Genomic DNA, 17,885 nt, shown 5'->3' with positions numbered 1-17,885 from the left:
GTTGAAGTTAGCTCACTCGGTGAATTAAGAAACATAGCTAGCTAGATAATCAGCTTTATTTGTGCAGGCTATGCAGCTAGCAAGTCGGCGCTAGCTAACGTTAGCTGATGTTGTTGGCTGCAGGAATAAACTGTGGCTAAACTAGCCAGCTAAGCTAACGAATGACTAGGCTAAGGAAGTTTACCACTCATCAGTTTTATAAACTTCCTGTTTTTAGACAATATACACTTTGGTTAAATGTTTTAAATACTCACAATCCAGAAATATTTACACGGGTATTTTAATGCCGTTTCTCGATATCAGATGAAGTTTCCGATTCTCATGTGTCCAGTGTTGTTGATAACAGTGGATGCTGGTTACCAGGAGAAACATCCACCAATAGCGAAAGCCCCTGTGTTGGACACACCCCTTGAGGAGGAGGACCATGTTTTGTGTACACTGCCTGCCTACAGCAAATACACTACAGCAGAGCGAGAAATACTGTACTTTGCCCAGCAACAGATAGAGCAATAGATTCTACTCTATTATGGCCATATCAGAGCTACAATTTTTGCAATTTTCTCAAACTTCACCAGGGTATCAATAAAAAAAGTTATATTTCTAAAGAAAAACATTGTTTGAAAAGTAGAAACCAGGGCAAGGAGCATCCTGGGACATTAGAAAACAGCAGGTTTGTCCGATCAGATGCCCGAGTCGTGTTCAAATGTCCTCAAAAGCCAAACTGCAAACCCTCCATCAGAACAGGACAATGACACCACCAAAACAAAACTCCCCATATGTATTTCGTGGTCCACTGTCAAAAGTTGGAACATGGTTTTATTCATTATAAATCAATGCATCTTATATAAAAAGGGCAAAGGAAAACATAAACCTCACAAGGGCACCCCCTGACCACACTGGACTCAGTTGCAGACACTCAATGAGCCATGCACCTGGTTAACAATGATCCACTGTCACCAAAAGGCCTGGGCTCTGTTTCATTATAATTCAACAGTTGTGAATGGTCTAGAAGCTGCAGGCATGAATGAGAGCATTACAAGCATGGTGACTAGGAGGGCCATTGTGTTTTGTGCACTTAACACAACAGTCACTAGCAGCCGACACACATTCTTGACATGCCCACAAGATTAGAGTGAATAGCTGTCCAATGTTGTAAGATTGTTGCAAACTTGGTAAGGTCTTAGCTTATTCTAACTAACTACAGAGTCCCTAAAGCAAGGGTGTCAAACCCATTCCATGGAGGGCCTAGTGTATGTGGGTTTTTAGGTCTTAATTGAAAGGAAAAACCAGACAACCAGGTGAGGGTTGTTCTTTACTAATTTGGGACCTTGATTCAATCAAGTACAAGAGAGTAGCGAAAACCCGTAGATACTCTGCCCTCCATGGAAGGACAAAAGCTTTGTAATGACCTAACACAACAGCCCTGAATGTAGCCCAGGTACAGTCACCTTCTGTCCTGTTCACAGATCTGAATTAACTACATATGTGCAAGCTATAACTTCAGGTAGAAGTCCACAGTCCATTGAACGGCTTGGTGGCCAATACCATATTGCTTACATGTGTTCAGTCCTTTGGAATCTGTGAACACTAAAGGGACAGGGGCTATGGACCAAAATGGAACCAAGCCCTGGTAATTAGAATAAGCTAAAGACACTACCACGGTCTAAAGCACTCAACAACCTTTTCATAAATTACACTGCAGAAGAGAGAGGAAAAAAAGGGTGTGATTATTTTCAAAGAAATCAACTTGATATTTAGAAGGACTTATAGGAATATAGCTTCAACAAATGTTTAATTTAGATAAATAGAAGAAAAATAGTAACAAGGTATTTTCACCGTCGCTTCACTTCAATTTTTACTTTAGGACATTATGCATACTCGAGTACGACCACGTCTTGAACAAATCTTGGTTGGCCATCACAACTACAGGCAATAGATAAGCCAAGAATATAACCCTTTATATAGTCCACATGTCAAAAATGAAAGCCAATTCATCCACACTCAAATGTTGTTCCAAAATAAAACAATTTCAATCAAGTTGATTTCACTGACCCCATAAAGATAAAGCTCAGTCTCTGGTAATAAGGAGTTATTTGAGGACAAATAGATTGTCCCAATTTCCCTTCTTCTTAATGCAATATGAGGATTTAATAAGCCTACGTCTTTGGGTGAGAGGTCCAGTCACCAGTGTTTCCAGGTCAATGAGACTTGGGAACTGGTATGGCTTTCTGGCACCTGGTTTTTAAAGCAACCCTATATACTGAGCTTTCTTTGTGAGTTGGGAAAGATTAAAATGGACCACATGTCCAAATTGTTTAAAAAACAAACACATTAAAGACAAATAAAACAAATAACTTAAATAGAAGTGCTTAAAAACAATACAGTTCTTAGAGCCCTTTCAATAACCAGAAATAAAGCAGGGTGCAAGGAAACCCTGTCCCACCGCAACAGAAAAGGAGCGAGAGGAATAATGGTAATGTTAATACTAATTTGTCATCCAATGATTCACAGATGTACAGTTCACTTATAGGTCAGAACCCACCAACCCTGACCTTCCTCCCTTCCCAGAATTCCATAGTCAGTGGCCCACCCAGGTCTGTGAGCCCCATCCGCTCTCTGTTTCAAGTCCGTCTGTGCTGGAGGGAGAGCCCTCGGTCTCAGTGCATCCCCTCTCCTCCTCCTCTGCCCTCTTCAACTGCTCCTCCTGTGCCTCCTTTTTCCTGCGCTCCATCTCCCACTCCACGAAGGTGTCGAAGAGGCTGGGCCAGGCCTCGTCCTCGCTGTAGTTGCTCAGGTCCGGCCCGATGGCCTGTGTGAAGTTGAGGAACATGTTCCAGGTGTCCCGCGAGATGCCCCGCACGCCCGACGGGTTCTCGCCAAGGAAGTCCAGCCAGTGCTCAAGGATAGCCGGCGTGTCCTGCGTGAAGACCAGGCGCCACAGAGCAATGGCGATGTCGCGCTGAAGAGAGCGCTGGCCCTCCTCGGCATCAAGGCCGAACTGGAAGGTGAAGCGGTACAGGTCCTTGAAGCTCTCCTCGCCCTGTGCCTCCAGCAGCATGCAGGAGAACCGGGAGCAGATGCCCTCCAGACTGTCCGCCTGGATCGCCCTGCATCCATCCACAAACTCCTTCCTACAGACAGGAGGGGAGAAACAAGGCTGCATTATAGAACGCAACATAATATCAACCTTTGACTCAGGGCAATGAGCAATAGGGGGCAAAACCTGTCAGTGTCTTACATTTTTGGCAACAAAGACAACTTGGGCAATTTTAAGTAGTTAACCTTTTTGAGATAGGGGGCAGCATTTTCACTTTTGGATGAATAGCGTGCCCAGAGGGAACTGCCTCCTACTCTGTCCCAGATGCTAATATATGCATATTATTATTAGTATTGGATAGAAAACACTCTGAAGTTTCTAAAACTGTTTGAATGATGTCTGAGTATAACAGAACTCATATGGCAGGCGAAAACCTGAGAAAAATCAAACCAGGAAGTGAGACATCTGAGGTTTGTAGTTTTTCAAAGCTTGGCCTACCGAATACACAGTGGGATATGGATAAACGTTGCACTTCCTACGGCTTCCACTAGATGTCAACTGTATTTAGAAACTGGTTTGAGGATTCTACAATAAAGGAGGGGCTCATGAGACCTGTTTGAGTCAGTGGTCTGGCAGAGTGTCTCAGGCTCGTGATGCGCGCTCCAGACAGAGTTACCTCTTGTTCCAGTGCTTTTCTTCAGACAGGAATTCTCCGGTTGGAAAATTATTGATGTTTTATGTTAAAAACATCCTAACGATTGATTCCATACATCGTTTGACTTGTTTCTACGACCTGTAACGGAACTTTTCGAGTTTTTGTCTGGACGAAGTGCTTGCGCCTCATGAAGATGAATTAGTGGGCTGAACACGCTAACATCAAGTGGCTATTTGGACATAAATGATGGACTATATGGAACAAATCAGTCATTTATTGTCGAACTGGGATTCCTGGGAGTGCCTTCTGATGAAGATCAAGGGTAAGTGAATATTTATAGTGTTATTTCTAACTTCTGTTGACTCCAATATGGTGGATATTTCTCTTCAAATATTTTTTAATTTCGAGCAATGCCTTTTCAGCGGATTGTTGTTGAGGGGTTCCGCTAGCGCCTGCGCTAGAAAGGTTAATAGGTAAAAGATTCCTAACTAAGCTAACTCTGATAAACATCACATGGGCCTTAACATAAAGAAGTCAGGTAAAGTAAAAACAGAAATAACTATGCCTTTTAAAGGCTCTGATAAAGAGGAGCACGCTTTACAGCACAGGGAGAGAAAGGGCAAGAAGCCCCCTTGATGAGAATGGCGCTGGAATGTATAGCAGCCGTTATACGGGCCCCTGCTCACCCCGGGCCAGGCCTGAATCCCCGACATGCGGAAGAGAAAGAGAGGGGCGATTTAGAGGCCGACGTGCGGGCACCCTGATGAAATTACAGCGGCGAGTGAATAAGCTGCCTCTACCCTCTGTTCTACTAGCGAATGTACAATCACAGGAGGACAAACTGGACGAGCTACGATCGAGACTATCCTATCAACAGGGCCGGAAGAATTGTAATATCCTATGCTTCAAGGAAACTTGGCTGAACAAGGGCATGGATAATATTCTTGCTGTTTTTTTATGCATCGGCAGGACAGAACAGCAGCTTTGGGTAAGCTCAAGGGGGGGGGGGTTTCTCTTAACTACAGCTGGTGCACGATCTCTAATACTAAGGAAGTCAAGGTTCTGCTCACCTGAGTTAGAATACATCATAAATAGTATGGTCTACAGCTAATGAAGTGAGTTTTCATCTATCTTTCGTAGCTGCCTATTTACCACCACAAACTGATGCTAGCACTAAGACAGCACTCAACGAGCTGTACAGGGCTTTAAGCAAACAAGAAAATACTCACCCAGGTGGCGCTCCTAGTGCCCAGTAATTTTAATGCAGGAAAACTGAAATCGTTCTTACCTCATTTCTACCAGCATGTCACCTGTGTAACCAGAGACTAAAAAAAAACTCTAGATCACCTTTACTCCACACACAGAGATGCATACAAAGCTCTCTTACTGTTTTTTAGGCAAATCTGGCCATAACTCTATCCTCCTGACTCCTGCTTACAAGCAAAAAATCAAACAGGAAGTACCAGTGACACGCTCAATACGGAAGTGGTCCAATGAAGCAAATGCTAAACTACAGGACTGTTTTGCTATTGGGTCATTCTCATGATTTTAAATATTAAACATGTAATTTAGTAATATAACAAAATATCATAAAGATAAGTGTTCTCTACCTTGCACGAAGAGTAATTTCAACATAGGAATGAATTATTTTTGTATTTTATTGCATTTTCTGCTAAAATTCTCATTACCACAACATGTCCAGCTCTGTCGGAATGTATGTTGTTGTAATTTAAACAGAGTAAAATGAAAATATTCTGAAAAAAATAAATGGATGTTCTACTAGATGTTTTCAAATGACAGAAAAATTATTAACTGAATATTCATGTATAATAATAATGAAAAAATATTGGAAAAATGAAGTGTCCATGACTGATGTTCTCATCCTCCACAACATTTTTGAAGGATTGTTTACACACACAGAGAATTTAAAATAAGTTTGATTTTGAACCAAGCAACACATCTGCCAGTACCTTCAAGATGGCTACCAGGTAAGCAGATCTCTTTATATTTCTCCAGCTACAAGTTAAACATTCTCTTGGCAGACTGCGTACACGACAGTAGTTTGACATTTAGAAAAACGTTATTACAATTTTCAATTAAAATGTACTTCATTAATGTCTAATTATGTACATTGAGTAAAGATTTGCTTAGTCATCAAGTCTCTCTATTGTTAGCAAAACATGCTACGGTTCCTCATCCTTCACAACACCATTCTCACTTAATGCTGCAATTTAAAGCCAGTTGCAGTAGAGAGAACTTCTGTTTCAGTAATGAGAATTTAATCATACAGACTATATTTTTTTATATAATTAACTATTAATTTAAATATTACTTGCTAACTGTTGATATTTTGCTTTATGTCCTGTTTAATTGCAGACAGTCAGCAAAATACATCTTTAGCGAAGGCTGACAATTTAGAGAAAGAGTTTACACCAACCCAGAACGGCTGGAAGAGTACAGACGGAAGGAGAGAGAGGTTACAGCAAGCGTAATTAGCATATATATGGTCTATAGGAAGCCTATGCCCTCATACAGTGTCTATAGGAAGTCAATACGCTAGTGTTAGGAAGTCTACAGGCTCACACACACACAAAATCAGTAAGCCGTTTATACTATAGGATGTCCACACACAGTCTAAGTCATTCAGTCCCTACTATAGGATGTGTACACACACACACCAAGTCTGGAACCAACAGGACCCTTAACATCTTTTACCCCCAAGCCATAAGACTGCTAAATAGTTTAATAGTTAGCCTGGTTATCTGCATTGACCCTTTTTGCACTAACTCTTGACTCATCACATACACCGCTGCTACTTTACCATCTGTCACTTTATTCCTAGTTATACGTACATATCTATCTCAATTACTTTGTACCCCTTGGTACTGGTACCCCTTGTATATAGCCACGTTATCATTGTGTTTCTATTATTTCTCTATCTTCCTTCTCTCTGCATTGTTGGGAAGGGCCTGTAAATTAGCATTTCATTGTAAGTCCACACCTGTTGTTTACGAAGCATGTGACAAATAACACTGGATTTGACTCACTTAACCACATCCTGTCACATTGTTCTGCTGTCACTTCAGCATGAGTCCCTGGCCAGATATGTCCCCTGATATACATTGCTTTCCCACCCCCTTTTATACAGCAGACATGAAATTAGACTTGGTGTGAACAGCAAAGCAACAGTAAACCTTTCAAGTTTCTGGCTCTAGGTAGCTCAGATGAGAATATTTGTTAATAGGTCAAATGATGGTAATAGGTACAATCTTCAGACTAGGTACAAGATTACATGAAAATGAAGAGGACAAAATCATCTGAGCAATAGACAATCAGAGAAAGACCCTGTCTAATCCCTAATCATTACAGAGTGCAGTGGCAGAGCCTGTTTCGATTTCCTGTGTGCCCCCTACCTGTCAGAATAGTAAGTGAGCTGCCGTGCTGCTGAAAGCTGAGAGAAGTGGGGGTGGGGTGGCCAGCCAGACCAATGTTAAATGAAACACTGCACAGTGAGAGGGGAAGCTAGCCTAAAACATACAGTGCAGGGCAGCAGAAGCCATTTTAGAAATTTGGTCAGATGTCTAACATCAGTCATTGAATCAGCCATGCTAATCAATAGTACAGGCTAATATAGTCTCTTTTGGACCAATAAATTACTTGAGGAATCTTCTCTGAACATGTTTTCTGAATATCAGGCTAAAACACATTGATGAAGCATCGTCTGTCTCACCCTTACTCCTTCCGATCTCATCCCCAACCCGTCTCTCACCTTGTAAACTTGCACATGGTGGCCGCCTGGAACTTCCAGGCGAGGACCAGCACGCGGAACTCGGCGGGGTCCACGCACAGGTCGTTGCAGAACCCCTCCATGCCCTCCTCCAAGATGGCATCCTCATGCGGGTCCTTGTAGCAGCAGAAGAGCTCCTCGATGCGCAGCAAGGACGGCCCCTCCCTATCCGCCACCAAGCGGTCCTCCTTCCTCAGGTCCCCCAGCATGGCTGACGCAGGGATCACCGTGGTCTCCACGGTAACCTCCATGGCGGTCTTGGTGCCGTTGAACATGTGCTCACTGGAGGTCTTTCTGCACACAGTGCCAGGCTCCTCTTTGTGCCCTCCTCCCCCGCCGCCTTTCTTGTGGTGGGACTTGGACCCCTGCTCCTTGTCGCCACTCTTGCTGCCAAGCGAGGACGATGGGTTCTTACACTTGGTGACGCACTGGCCCATGTCTCTCTCTCTGGTCCTCTCGGTCTGTCCTCCCCTCCTTCAGGCCCCGTCTGCCCCACCAAGACGCCTCTGCTCTGGCCTGGTGAGACGTCTCAACATGCCCTTGGGCCCTGGAACAGAGGAGGAGTCCAACACAGTCACATGGGGTCAACAACTACAGTGACAATGAGTCACTGAATCAACAAACCCATTAGTCACAAAGGGTCAAAAGCCACAACACTGAGGTAATAATTACTAGAGAAGACAACTGCTAAATGCTAAAATAAGAAAATCATATGAAGACCATACAAGTAGGATACATCACCAACGCAAAAGGGTGAAGTGTCTGGCAGTTTTAAGCCTGGCCCAGTTACCATAGAAGCTGGTACTGTACCATGTATAGGAGGGTTCATATCAAACTAGAGGGCTGAATAACTACTTATAGAGAAGAGCCTAATACAGCATGGATTACCATATTACTGACTAAAATACTAAAACCACAAGATACCACAAAATAAAACACTAAAATTGAAATGTAAGTTGTCTGGATCATACATACTACTAGCCTGCACAATACGCTACCAGAATTGCTCAGCGATAGCGAAGAAATGGGTTGGTTCTGATAATAAGTACTTACAGACACTTCCTCAGAATGCCTTTATCACTCTAGATGAAGGTGTCATCTTTTTCTGCTCCATCGTGGTGACCTTAACATCGGTAATGCTGAAAGACACACAGCATCTTGTCACCATAAGCATAATGTGATACAGGGGTATCGTTCGCCCACATGTAGATTCAGTGTATGAACTTGCTGTGAATTTGTCATTTCAGATTGAGAAAGCAGTCATTTACAACATGCATTTCCACAGCCTTGAGTCAAGGATGAACTACTTTTAATTGAAAGCAGACAGTGGTGTAAAGCACTTAAGTAAAAAATACTTGAAAGTACTACTTTAGTTTTCTGGGGTATCTGGCCTCTGACCTGGTGGACTCACTAAACACATGCTTCATTTGTAAATGATGTTTGAGTGTTGGAGCATGTCCCTGGCTATTGGTAAATAAAATCATTCTAAGTAAATGGTGCCAGCTGGTTTGCTTAATATGAGGAATTTGAAAAGGTATACTTTTACTTTTGAAACGTAAGTATATTTTAGCAATTACATTTACTTATGATACTAAGTATGTTTAAAACCAAATACTTTTACTCAAGTAGTATTTTACTGGCCGACTCACTTTTGAGTCAGTTTCTATTATGTTATGCCAATTGGGTACTTTTTCAACCACAAAGCAGGAAACTATAGAGATAAATATGCCTAGCCCTTTCCTTTGTTTGAGACCTTTTAATTACATAGGCCTACATTTGAAATATTCTGTTACCCAATGAGGAATTCATGATGGCTTCCAGCTGTTGCAAGATTCATAAGTCAAATACTGTACTACCATTCTTGTTCAACTAGTTGGTGTTTTATTTTGTTCCTGTCTTTCATGATTTAATGAAACACTTAGCAACAAGCGAAAAGCCCCTGATCACATTTATTGAAACTATTCATGAGGAATGAAACTTCCGTGGACATGTACAGGCATAACACCTCCAGGAAAGACTGCAGTGCTTTCAACCACGTTCACCTCATTCTAATGATATACGTTATTGTTGTAGGTAGCTGACTAGGAACACATCGGCATGTATATACTGTGGGGAATATATAGCTATTTAACTATTTAGTAAGCAACCCATTTATGAAAATAACACTGCCAACAATTATATTTAAACTTGGTAACGTTAGCTAGCTCAGCTGTGCAGTTCTAGTTTGCATCTGAACGTTGGCTAACATACCCGTTTCTTTGTTTGACCAGCTAACATCGTAACCTAATCAACTCGACTGTCTAACAACAGCAGCTAAGTTCCCTGGTAATAATATAGCCTCGTTTGTGGCTGGTTACACTTCGCCATCATCATTACTTAGCTACCGACTGGCTAGCTAGCACGTCATCATGTAGCTAACCGTTAGCTAGTTATCTGTAAAGTTAGCAATCTAGTATGCCATAAATATATAAACTATTTTAGACCACAAACAGGATAAGTAACGTTACCTCTTAAAAATAGTTGATTGTCGAGAAAATCACGTACATCACTCCAATAACATCAGTAAAACAAATAGCGAACTTAGGACACAACGACACAATCAGCCCCACTTAGCTAAATGCTAGCCAGCCAAGCTAATGCTAGTAGGAAGCTAGTCAGCACCATAAACAAAAACGAGCGTTTAAGTTGGCTTTTGCCTGATAAGAACGCACCTGGTTTGCAAACAACCGCCCTAGACGACTGTCTTTACTTTAAATTGACTACTAAAAAAAAGTCGGATGAACCAGTACGAAAGGCTTATAGTTTCTTTGTGTTTCCCCTTTAGTCATTGAGTGGATTTTCCCTGCATCACTTCCTCCCAACAGAGCACCAGTTAGACAGCTAGCAACTATACCATCCACTGATCTGTGTGGATGGGGTCCCCTGTTCAGATTTAGTTCAAAATTGTAGTAGCTGGCAACCTGACTAATACAGCTAAAACCCAACGAACATGAATTAACATAATATTTGGTGAAATCGTTTAACTTGAAGGGCTTTGAAAAGTGAATTAAAAAAATTACTATTTAATTGTTTCGAAGCGACTTTAACAACACTAATTGCTGCGAACACACCTCTCAAATACGTCAATTTAATCGTCATTTCAATGCGACATGTTGTCAAAAAGCTAACAGCACAGCAGGTAGGTCAAGTAATAATTGGCAGATAGTACTACTATTCGATAAGTCAGCATGGTGTTATTGCAATGTAAACATACAGCGTTAGATATTCCTACCCTAGACTTTCGTATTAAATGAACGATAAGCGTGCCATAAACCAGGTACTTTGCCTTGTTACCCTGCTAGCTCACGTTAGCCCAAATTCATAGGTGTGACGCACAGACCCCATTATGCCGCGTTCAAATCAACTGGGAACTCGGAAAAATACGAGGTAGATCATCACGTCATGGAACTTCAATTTGGAATGTCGGAGTTCTAGAAAGATGGATGACTGTTCAAATCGATTTTTTTCAGTCGGAGCTCGTATTTTCCAGATGTTTTGAACGCACTGAAGTTGGACATTTCGGAGTTCCGAGATCCCAGTTGTTTTGAACATGGCATTAGATAACTAACTAGCTATATATGCCGCGTTCAAGACAACTAGGAATTCGAAAATCTCTGACTTAGGTGCGTTCAAGACAATTAGGTATTTGGGAAAATAAAACGGTCAAGCTCTGGCGTCTTTCTAGAGCGCCGGCCTGAAGATCACTATCACTAAGTTAATATTTGACCTCATTTTATTCCCCTAGAAAATTACAATTTTCAACATTAATCAGCTCATTATAAATCAAATTTTATTGGTCACTTACACATGGTTAGCATATGTTATTGCGAGTGTAGCGAAATGCTTGTGCTTCTAGTTCCGACAGTGCAGCAATATCTAACAAGTAATCTGACAATTCCACAACAACTACCTAATACACACAAATCTAAGTAAAGGAATGGAATAGGAATATATAACTATATGGATGAGCAATGACCTAGCGGCATAGGCAAGATGCAATAGATGGGATAAAATACAGTATCAGAGATGAATATAGAGATGAGTATATGAGATGAGTAATGCAAGATATGTTAACATTATTAGAGTGACTAGTGATCCATTTATTAAAGAGGCCAATGATTTCATGTCTGTATGTAGGCAGCAGCCTCTCTGTGTTAGTGATGGCTGTTTAACAGTCTGATGGCCTTGAGATAGAAGCTATTTTTCAGGTCCCAGCTTTGATGCACCTGTACTGACCTCGCCTTCTGGATGGTAGCGGGGTGAACAGGCAGTGGCTCGGGTGGTTGTTGTCCTTGATGATCTTTTTGTCGTTCCTGGAGGGCAGGTAGTTTTCCCCCGGTGATGCGCTGTGCAGACCGCACCACCCTCTGGAAAGCCCTGCGGTTGTGGATGATGCAGTTGCCGTACCAGGCGGTGATGCAGCCCGACAGGATGCTCTCAATTGTGCATCTGTAAAAGTTTGTGGGGGTTTTCGGTGACAAGCCACATTTCTTCAGCCTCCTGAGGTTGAATGGTGCTTTCAAGACAACTGGGAACTCTGAAAAATACTAGGTCAAATCATGACGTCAGTGATCTTCAGGTCGGAAAGTCGGAGCTCTAGAAAGAGGCCAGAGTTCCCGAGTTGGAATTAATACTTGGATGTTCAAACCAATTCAAACCAATTTTTCATAGTCAGAGCTTGTTTTTTTCTGAGTTCCCAGTTGTCTAGAACACACTGAAGTCGGAGATTCCGAGTTCCCGGTTGTTTTGAACGCAGCATAATTCTAGACTACATAAAACAGCTTCTACATGTATTGCTTGCTATTTGGGGTTTTAGTTTGGGATTCTGTATACGCACTTTGACATCTGTTGATGTTAAAAGCTCTTTATAAATAAACTTGATTTGATTTTTAACCAGTCACCGGGGAAGGGTCGTCACTAGTTACCACAGCCACAAAAATCATAAACCCTACAATTCATCTTCTTAAAATGTGATTTTAAACCTAGCCATAAACTTGACCACACTGCTAACCTTAAGCCTAACGCTAACCTTAAATTAAGACCGAAAAGCACATTTTAAGACTTAGATGTCGATTATGGCAGCCCCCGCACCTCTCTGATTCAGAAGGTTGGGTTAAATGCGGAAGACACATTTCAACTGAATGCATTCAGTTGTACAACTGACTAGGTATCCCCCTTTCCCTTCTCTTACTTTGTATTTGTGGAAACCAGTGAATGGCTGTAGTTGTAGAAGAAGCAAGTAGCTATTTAGTCCACTGAGGTATAATTAAGCAGGAAGGCCAGAGGACATGTGGTATATGGCCAATATACCATGGCTAAGGGCTGTTCTTATGCGCAACACGGAGTGCCTGGATACAGCCCTTAGCCGTGGTATATTGGCCATACATCACAAACCCCCGAGGTGCCTTATTGCTATTATGAACTGGTTACCAACGGAATTAGAGTAGTAAAAATAAACGTTTTGTCATACCCTTGGCATACGGTCTGATATACCACGGCTGTCAATTTTTATAATAAGAACTATCTAGTCTCTGCTACTATTACTTAATTTCAGATGTTATATTGCCACCTAGTGGTTCATTGAAACATGTATGTACATGTGTTATTTACCCACATGTCCAGCACTAAATGTACCTCTGTTTAAGTAATCATTCAAAGCAATGTAATGGAATATTTACTTTCACCAACCGCCGTATATATTCTAAATGTATATCTTTTCACCTGTTCAATGATGTTTGAGCACAGATTATATCAATTCAAACGGAGCCCCCAGTCTTTTGCAGTACTCTGGATCCTTTGGTTGAGTCTGGTGTTAATTACACTGCTCAAAAAAATAAAGGGAACACTTAAACAACACAATGTAACTCCAAGTCAATCACACTTCTGTGAAATCAAACTGTCCACTTAGGAAGCAACACTGATTGACAAATTGCACATGCTGTTGTGCAAATGGGATAGACAACAGGTGGAAATTATAGGCAATTAGCAAGACACCCTCAATAAAGGAGTGGTTCTGCAGGTGGGGACCACAGACCACTTCTCAGTTCCTATGCTTCCTGGCTGATGTTTTGGTCATGTTTGAATGCTGGCGGTGCTTTCACTCTAGTGGTAGCATGAGACTGAGTCTACAACCCACACAAGTGGCTCAGGAAGTGCAGCTCATCCAGGATGGCACATCAATGCGAGCTGTGGCAAGAAGGTTTGCTGTGTCTGTCAGCATAGTGTCCAGAGCATGGAGGTGCTACCAGGAGACAGGCCAGTACATCAGGAGACGTGGAGGAGGCCGTAGGAGGGCAACAACCCAGCAGCAGGACCGCTACCTCCGCCTTTGTGCAAGGAGCACTGCCAGAGCCCTGCAAAATGACCTCCAGCAGGCCACAAATGTGCATGTGTCTGCTCAAACGGTCAGAAACAGACTCCATGAGGGTGGTATGAGGGCCCGACGTCCACAAGTGGGGGTTGTGCTTACAGCCCAACACCGTGCAGGATGTTTTTCATTTCCCAGAAAACACCAAGATTGGCAAATTCGCCACTTGCCTACCTGGTTAAATAAAGGTTAAATAAATAAATAAAAAATGGTGTGGGGTGGCATTTCTTTGGGGGGCCGCACAGCCCTCCATGTGCTCGCCAGAGGTAGCCTGACTGCCATTAGGTACCGAGATGAGATCCTCAGACCCCTTGTGAGACCATATGCTGGTGCGGTTGGCCCTGGGTTCCTCCTAATGCAAGACAATGCTAGACCTCATATGGCTGGAGTGTGTCAGCAGTTCCTGCAAGAGGAAGGCATTGATGCTATGGACTGGCCCGCCCGTTCCCCAGACCTGAATCCAATTGAGCACATCTGAGACATCATGCTCCATCCACCAACGCCACGTTGCACCACAGACTGTCCAGGAGTTGGCGGATGCTTTAGTCCAGGTCTGGATCCCTCAGGAGACCATCCGCCACCTCATCAGGAGCATGCCCAGGCATTGTAGGGAGGTCATACAGGCACGTGGAGGCCACACACACTACTGAGCCTCATTTAGACTTGTTTTAAGGACATTACATCAAAGTTGGATCAGCCTGTAGTGTGGTTTTCCACTTTAATTTTGAGTGTGACTCCAAATCCAGACCTCCATGGGTTGATACATTTGATTTCCATTGATAACTTTTGTGATTTTGTTGTCAGCACATTCAACTATGTAAAGAAAAAAGTATTTAATAAGAATATTTCATTCATTCAGATCTAGGATGTGTTATTTTAGTGTTCCCTTTATTTTTTTGAGCAGTGTATATCGGGCAAGTTACTCCTTGCATATATTTTTTCTATTCCCTGCTTTGTATTGTTTTTAGACCAAATGACGACAGCCACACGTAATCAGGTCCTGTCACTGTATATTAGGGTATTTCGGATCGCCTGGGGCGCAGTCCACACTCCCACAAGACACTGTGAGTGACAGAAGGTACATTGTCCAGGAGGCCCAGACCCTCTTCAGACAGAACCAACAGGCAAAAAGACAGACCCTATGTTTGTCTGTGTAGCTCGGTATCATCTGTATCTGTTTGATGAATCTGTTGCTCTGTGTATCCCTTTCAGTTGACAGATCAGGAATCAATAAAGAAGTGCTTAGTAGAATGTGAGACAAGGATAGAAATTGGTGAGTGTCAAGAAAAGCCTGGTTGACATTTTCAAATTCTTTCATTTAGTAATAATCTCTGGACAAGTCAGACATGTTTTAGAGTTCACACTTAAATGCTTTTCGTGTGAGAATCTGAGTGATGTTTTTCCCCACTAAGTTTCGCAGGTCTTTATTACAGGAATCCCTATCCAAGACTTGTAAGTGACAGACATCTAAACCAGAAGAAATGTTTATATATCTCGGGCGATATTGTGTGATTTCACTATTATCTAATGTCATGGTTTTATTTCGGTTCCATACCCTTCATTGCAGATCTACCTGCTTATAATGGGACTGACAACCCAGAAAGGCAGGAAGCTGAATGCACAGCAACGCATGAGGAAGCAGGCCAGCCAGTTTACTTACAGTCACATGAGGACAGCTGATACTACAGCTGATACTAGATGAACTCTATATTCTTGTGAAAGGGTTGATGTTACCAAGGACAGGAGGAAAGTTATTGGCTATTCTCAGGAGTTGAGTTGAAAATCCATCTTATATATTGGAGAAAAAAGTCATTAATTTCCAAGTGTATTTATGCATGTGATTCCTGACAAGAGCTGCTATGTGGATTTCAGCATTGTCTGTCCTTTAAGATAAGTAGCCATAAAGATTTGTGATACTATTTTGAATATATTTATCTTTTCAATAAATTGAGTTTTGAAAAGAACCACTCCTCCTCATTCATTCTTTCAAGGAATTACTAAAAAGTCAGATGAACTCTGTCGGGTTGAAAAATAAATTTAAGGATTTATTGAGTAAAGTGCATTAGAGTGCATACACACAACAAAGGTTTTATTCATTTACCACCACCTTCAGTTTATCAACTGTTAAATTTGACTGATAGGAACAATGTCTTACTATAACCAGTTAAAGATTAGTAGGCTACTCTCTTTTAGTGGCTTTCCAGTTTTAAAAGGTAATGTGCAACCACAAAAAATATATTTTCTGTCCTTGGTTGCAACACTCACTACTGAGTTCCAAACTGCCTCTGGAAGCAACGTCAGCACAAGAACTGTTAGTTGGGAGCTTCATGAAATGGGTTTCCATGACCGAGCAGCCGCACACAAGCCTAAGCTCACCATGCGCAATGCCAAGCATCGGCTGGTGTGGTGTAAAGCTCACCGCCATTGGACTCTGGAGCAGTGGAAACGCGTTCTCTGGAATTCTGAATCACGCTTCACCATCTGGCAGTCCGACGGACTAATCTGGGTTTGGCGGATGCCAGGAGAATTCTACCTGCCCCAATGCATAGTGCCAACTGTGAAGTTTAGTGGAGGAGAAATAATGGTCTGGGGCTGTTTTTTATGGTTCGGGCTAGGCCACTTAGTTCCAGTGAATGGAAATCTTAATGCTACAGCATACAATTACATTCTAGATGATTCGATGCTTCCAACTTTGTGGCAACAATTTGGGGAAGGCCCTTTCCTGTTTCCGCATAACAATGCCCCAGTGCACAAAGCGAGGTCCATACAGAAATGGTTTGTTGATCGGTGTGGAATAACATGACTGGCCTGCACAGAGCCAGTCAACCCCATCAAAACACCTTTGGGATGAATTGGAACGGCGACTGAGAGCCAGGCCGAATTGCCCAACATCAGTGTCTGACCTCACTAATGCTCTTGTGGCTGAATGGAAGCAAGTCCCCGCAGCAATGTCCCAAGATCTAGTGGAAAGCCTTCCCAGAAGAGTGGATGGAGGCTGTTATAGCGGCAAAGGGAGGACCAACTCCATATTAATGCCCATCATTTTGTAATGAGATGTTCAAGGAGCATGTGTTTGCATACTTTTGGTCATGTAGTGTATGTAAACACACCAGCAGCCCTTTAGGGTTTTTGAAACTGAGTAAACAGGTTAACTAGTTGGTTAATCGTTGCCCATGAAAGGAAGTTAGGCTAGCGAGCAAGCATTTTAGCCAGGTTGCCGAGGTCAACAAAAACTAAAAGCGTGTACTGTATGATAGTGACAGACCGTTTCGTCAACATGACAGAGAGGAGGATGGCGTTGGTGTTTCTCTACGTCGGGTGAGTCAACATGACAGAGAGGAGGATGGCATTGGTGTTTCTCTACGTCGGGTGAGTCAACATGACAGAGAGGAGGATGGCATTGATGTTTCTCTACGTCGGGTGAGTCAACATGTTTTTTCTACTTGCACACACACAAGCGTCATTTCTGTGGTTCTAAATCAAAGGTTGATTTAGTACTCTGAAAATATTGGACATTTTAACTTGCTTTGACCATGCTTTGGGTCATGTAACTGTTTGTTACATGCAATATGCTTTGTGGACTTCACCAGACAGAGGTTGTTCTCTGACTTCGTGATGAAACAAAGGTGTGGTTCAATTTATTCTGCCACAGTCTTCTTATTGTCTCAGACTTAGGCCTATATTTCACGGTGACATGGCATATGAACTTACAGGTTATAGCACAAACAACGTAATTATCACAGCACAGGTTGTAAATTGGCGTTTTTGTTTCTGGCTTGGCTTTCCCAGGGACTTTACCCACGCACCGCTACGGAAGGGGATCCATCTCTATGACCGCTAGCCTGGTACCAGTGTCTTTATCTAACATTCCACTCCTTGTCATTACCAAAGAGACCGGCCTTTCGGCAATATTCAAATATGAACGTTCCATCATTAATGAGCTCCAGGAGATCAGAGGATTCGATAACCTTCACAGCTATCATCCAATCACAAAGTTTAT

The 17,885-nt window shown here is 42.3% G+C and overlaps 2 protein-coding genes and 1 long non-coding RNA gene across 8 annotated transcripts in view; 1 reads left to right on the top strand and 2 right to left on the bottom strand.

The window, feature by feature from the left end:
* The window catches only part of LOC109865456 (protein KIAA0556), a 30,960-nt gene extending 30,386 nt beyond the window's left edge, over positions 1 to 574 (bottom strand). Inside the window, exon 1 of one of the 3 annotated variants that reach the window (XM_031798838.1) lies at positions 255 to 574. The gene's annotated coding sequence lies outside the window, so the exon portion shown is untranslated. The remainder of the gene's footprint in view (positions 1 to 254) is intronic. The other 2 variants (XM_020453671.2, XM_031798839.1) reach the window with 2 other exon arrangements.
* Positions 575 to 777: 203 nt separating this feature from the next.
* LOC109865622 (DCN1-like protein 3) lies at positions 778 to 10,865 on the bottom strand. 4 transcript variants are annotated; one of them, XM_031798841.1, is made up of 4 exons: positions 10,813 to 10,865; positions 8,533 to 8,618; positions 7,462 to 8,026; positions 778 to 3,131 (listed from the first exon to the last, which is right to left on the bottom strand). In XM_031798841.1, the coding sequence occupies exons 3-4, from the start codon at positions 7,914 to 7,916 to the stop codon at positions 2,579 to 2,581; spliced, it is 1,008 nt and encodes a 335-aa protein (XP_031654701.1). In that variant the 5' UTR covers positions 7,917 to 8,026; positions 8,533 to 8,618; positions 10,813 to 10,865; the 3' UTR covers positions 778 to 2,578. The 4 variants fall into 4 exon arrangements, with proteins under 4 accessions (XP_031654701.1, XP_031654700.1, XP_020309533.1 ...); XM_031798840.1 differs by having other exon boundaries at positions 10,751 to 10,853; XM_020453944.2 differs by lacking the exon at positions 10,813 to 10,865 and adding an exon at positions 9,987 to 10,595.
* A 3,880-nt stretch (positions 10,866 to 14,745) lies between these two features.
* On the top strand, positions 14,746 to 15,792 carry LOC109865623 (uncharacterized). The gene is made up of 3 exons (XR_002251603.2): positions 14,746 to 15,158; positions 15,319 to 15,337; positions 15,453 to 15,792. It is a non-coding gene; the product is annotated as an uncharacterized LOC109865623 (long non-coding RNA).
* The last annotated feature ends 2,093 nt before the right edge of the window (positions 15,793 to 17,885 follow it).

This window comes from Oncorhynchus kisutch, linkage group LG20 (genome assembly GCF_002021735.2).
Source record: "Oncorhynchus kisutch isolate 150728-3 linkage group LG20, Okis_V2, whole genome shotgun sequence".
Lineage (NCBI taxonomy): Eukaryota > Metazoa > Chordata > Actinopteri > Salmoniformes > Salmonidae > Oncorhynchus > Oncorhynchus kisutch.
The sequence above is the reverse complement of the archived record's forward strand: the minus strand, read 5'-3'. Positions and strand labels throughout refer to the sequence as shown.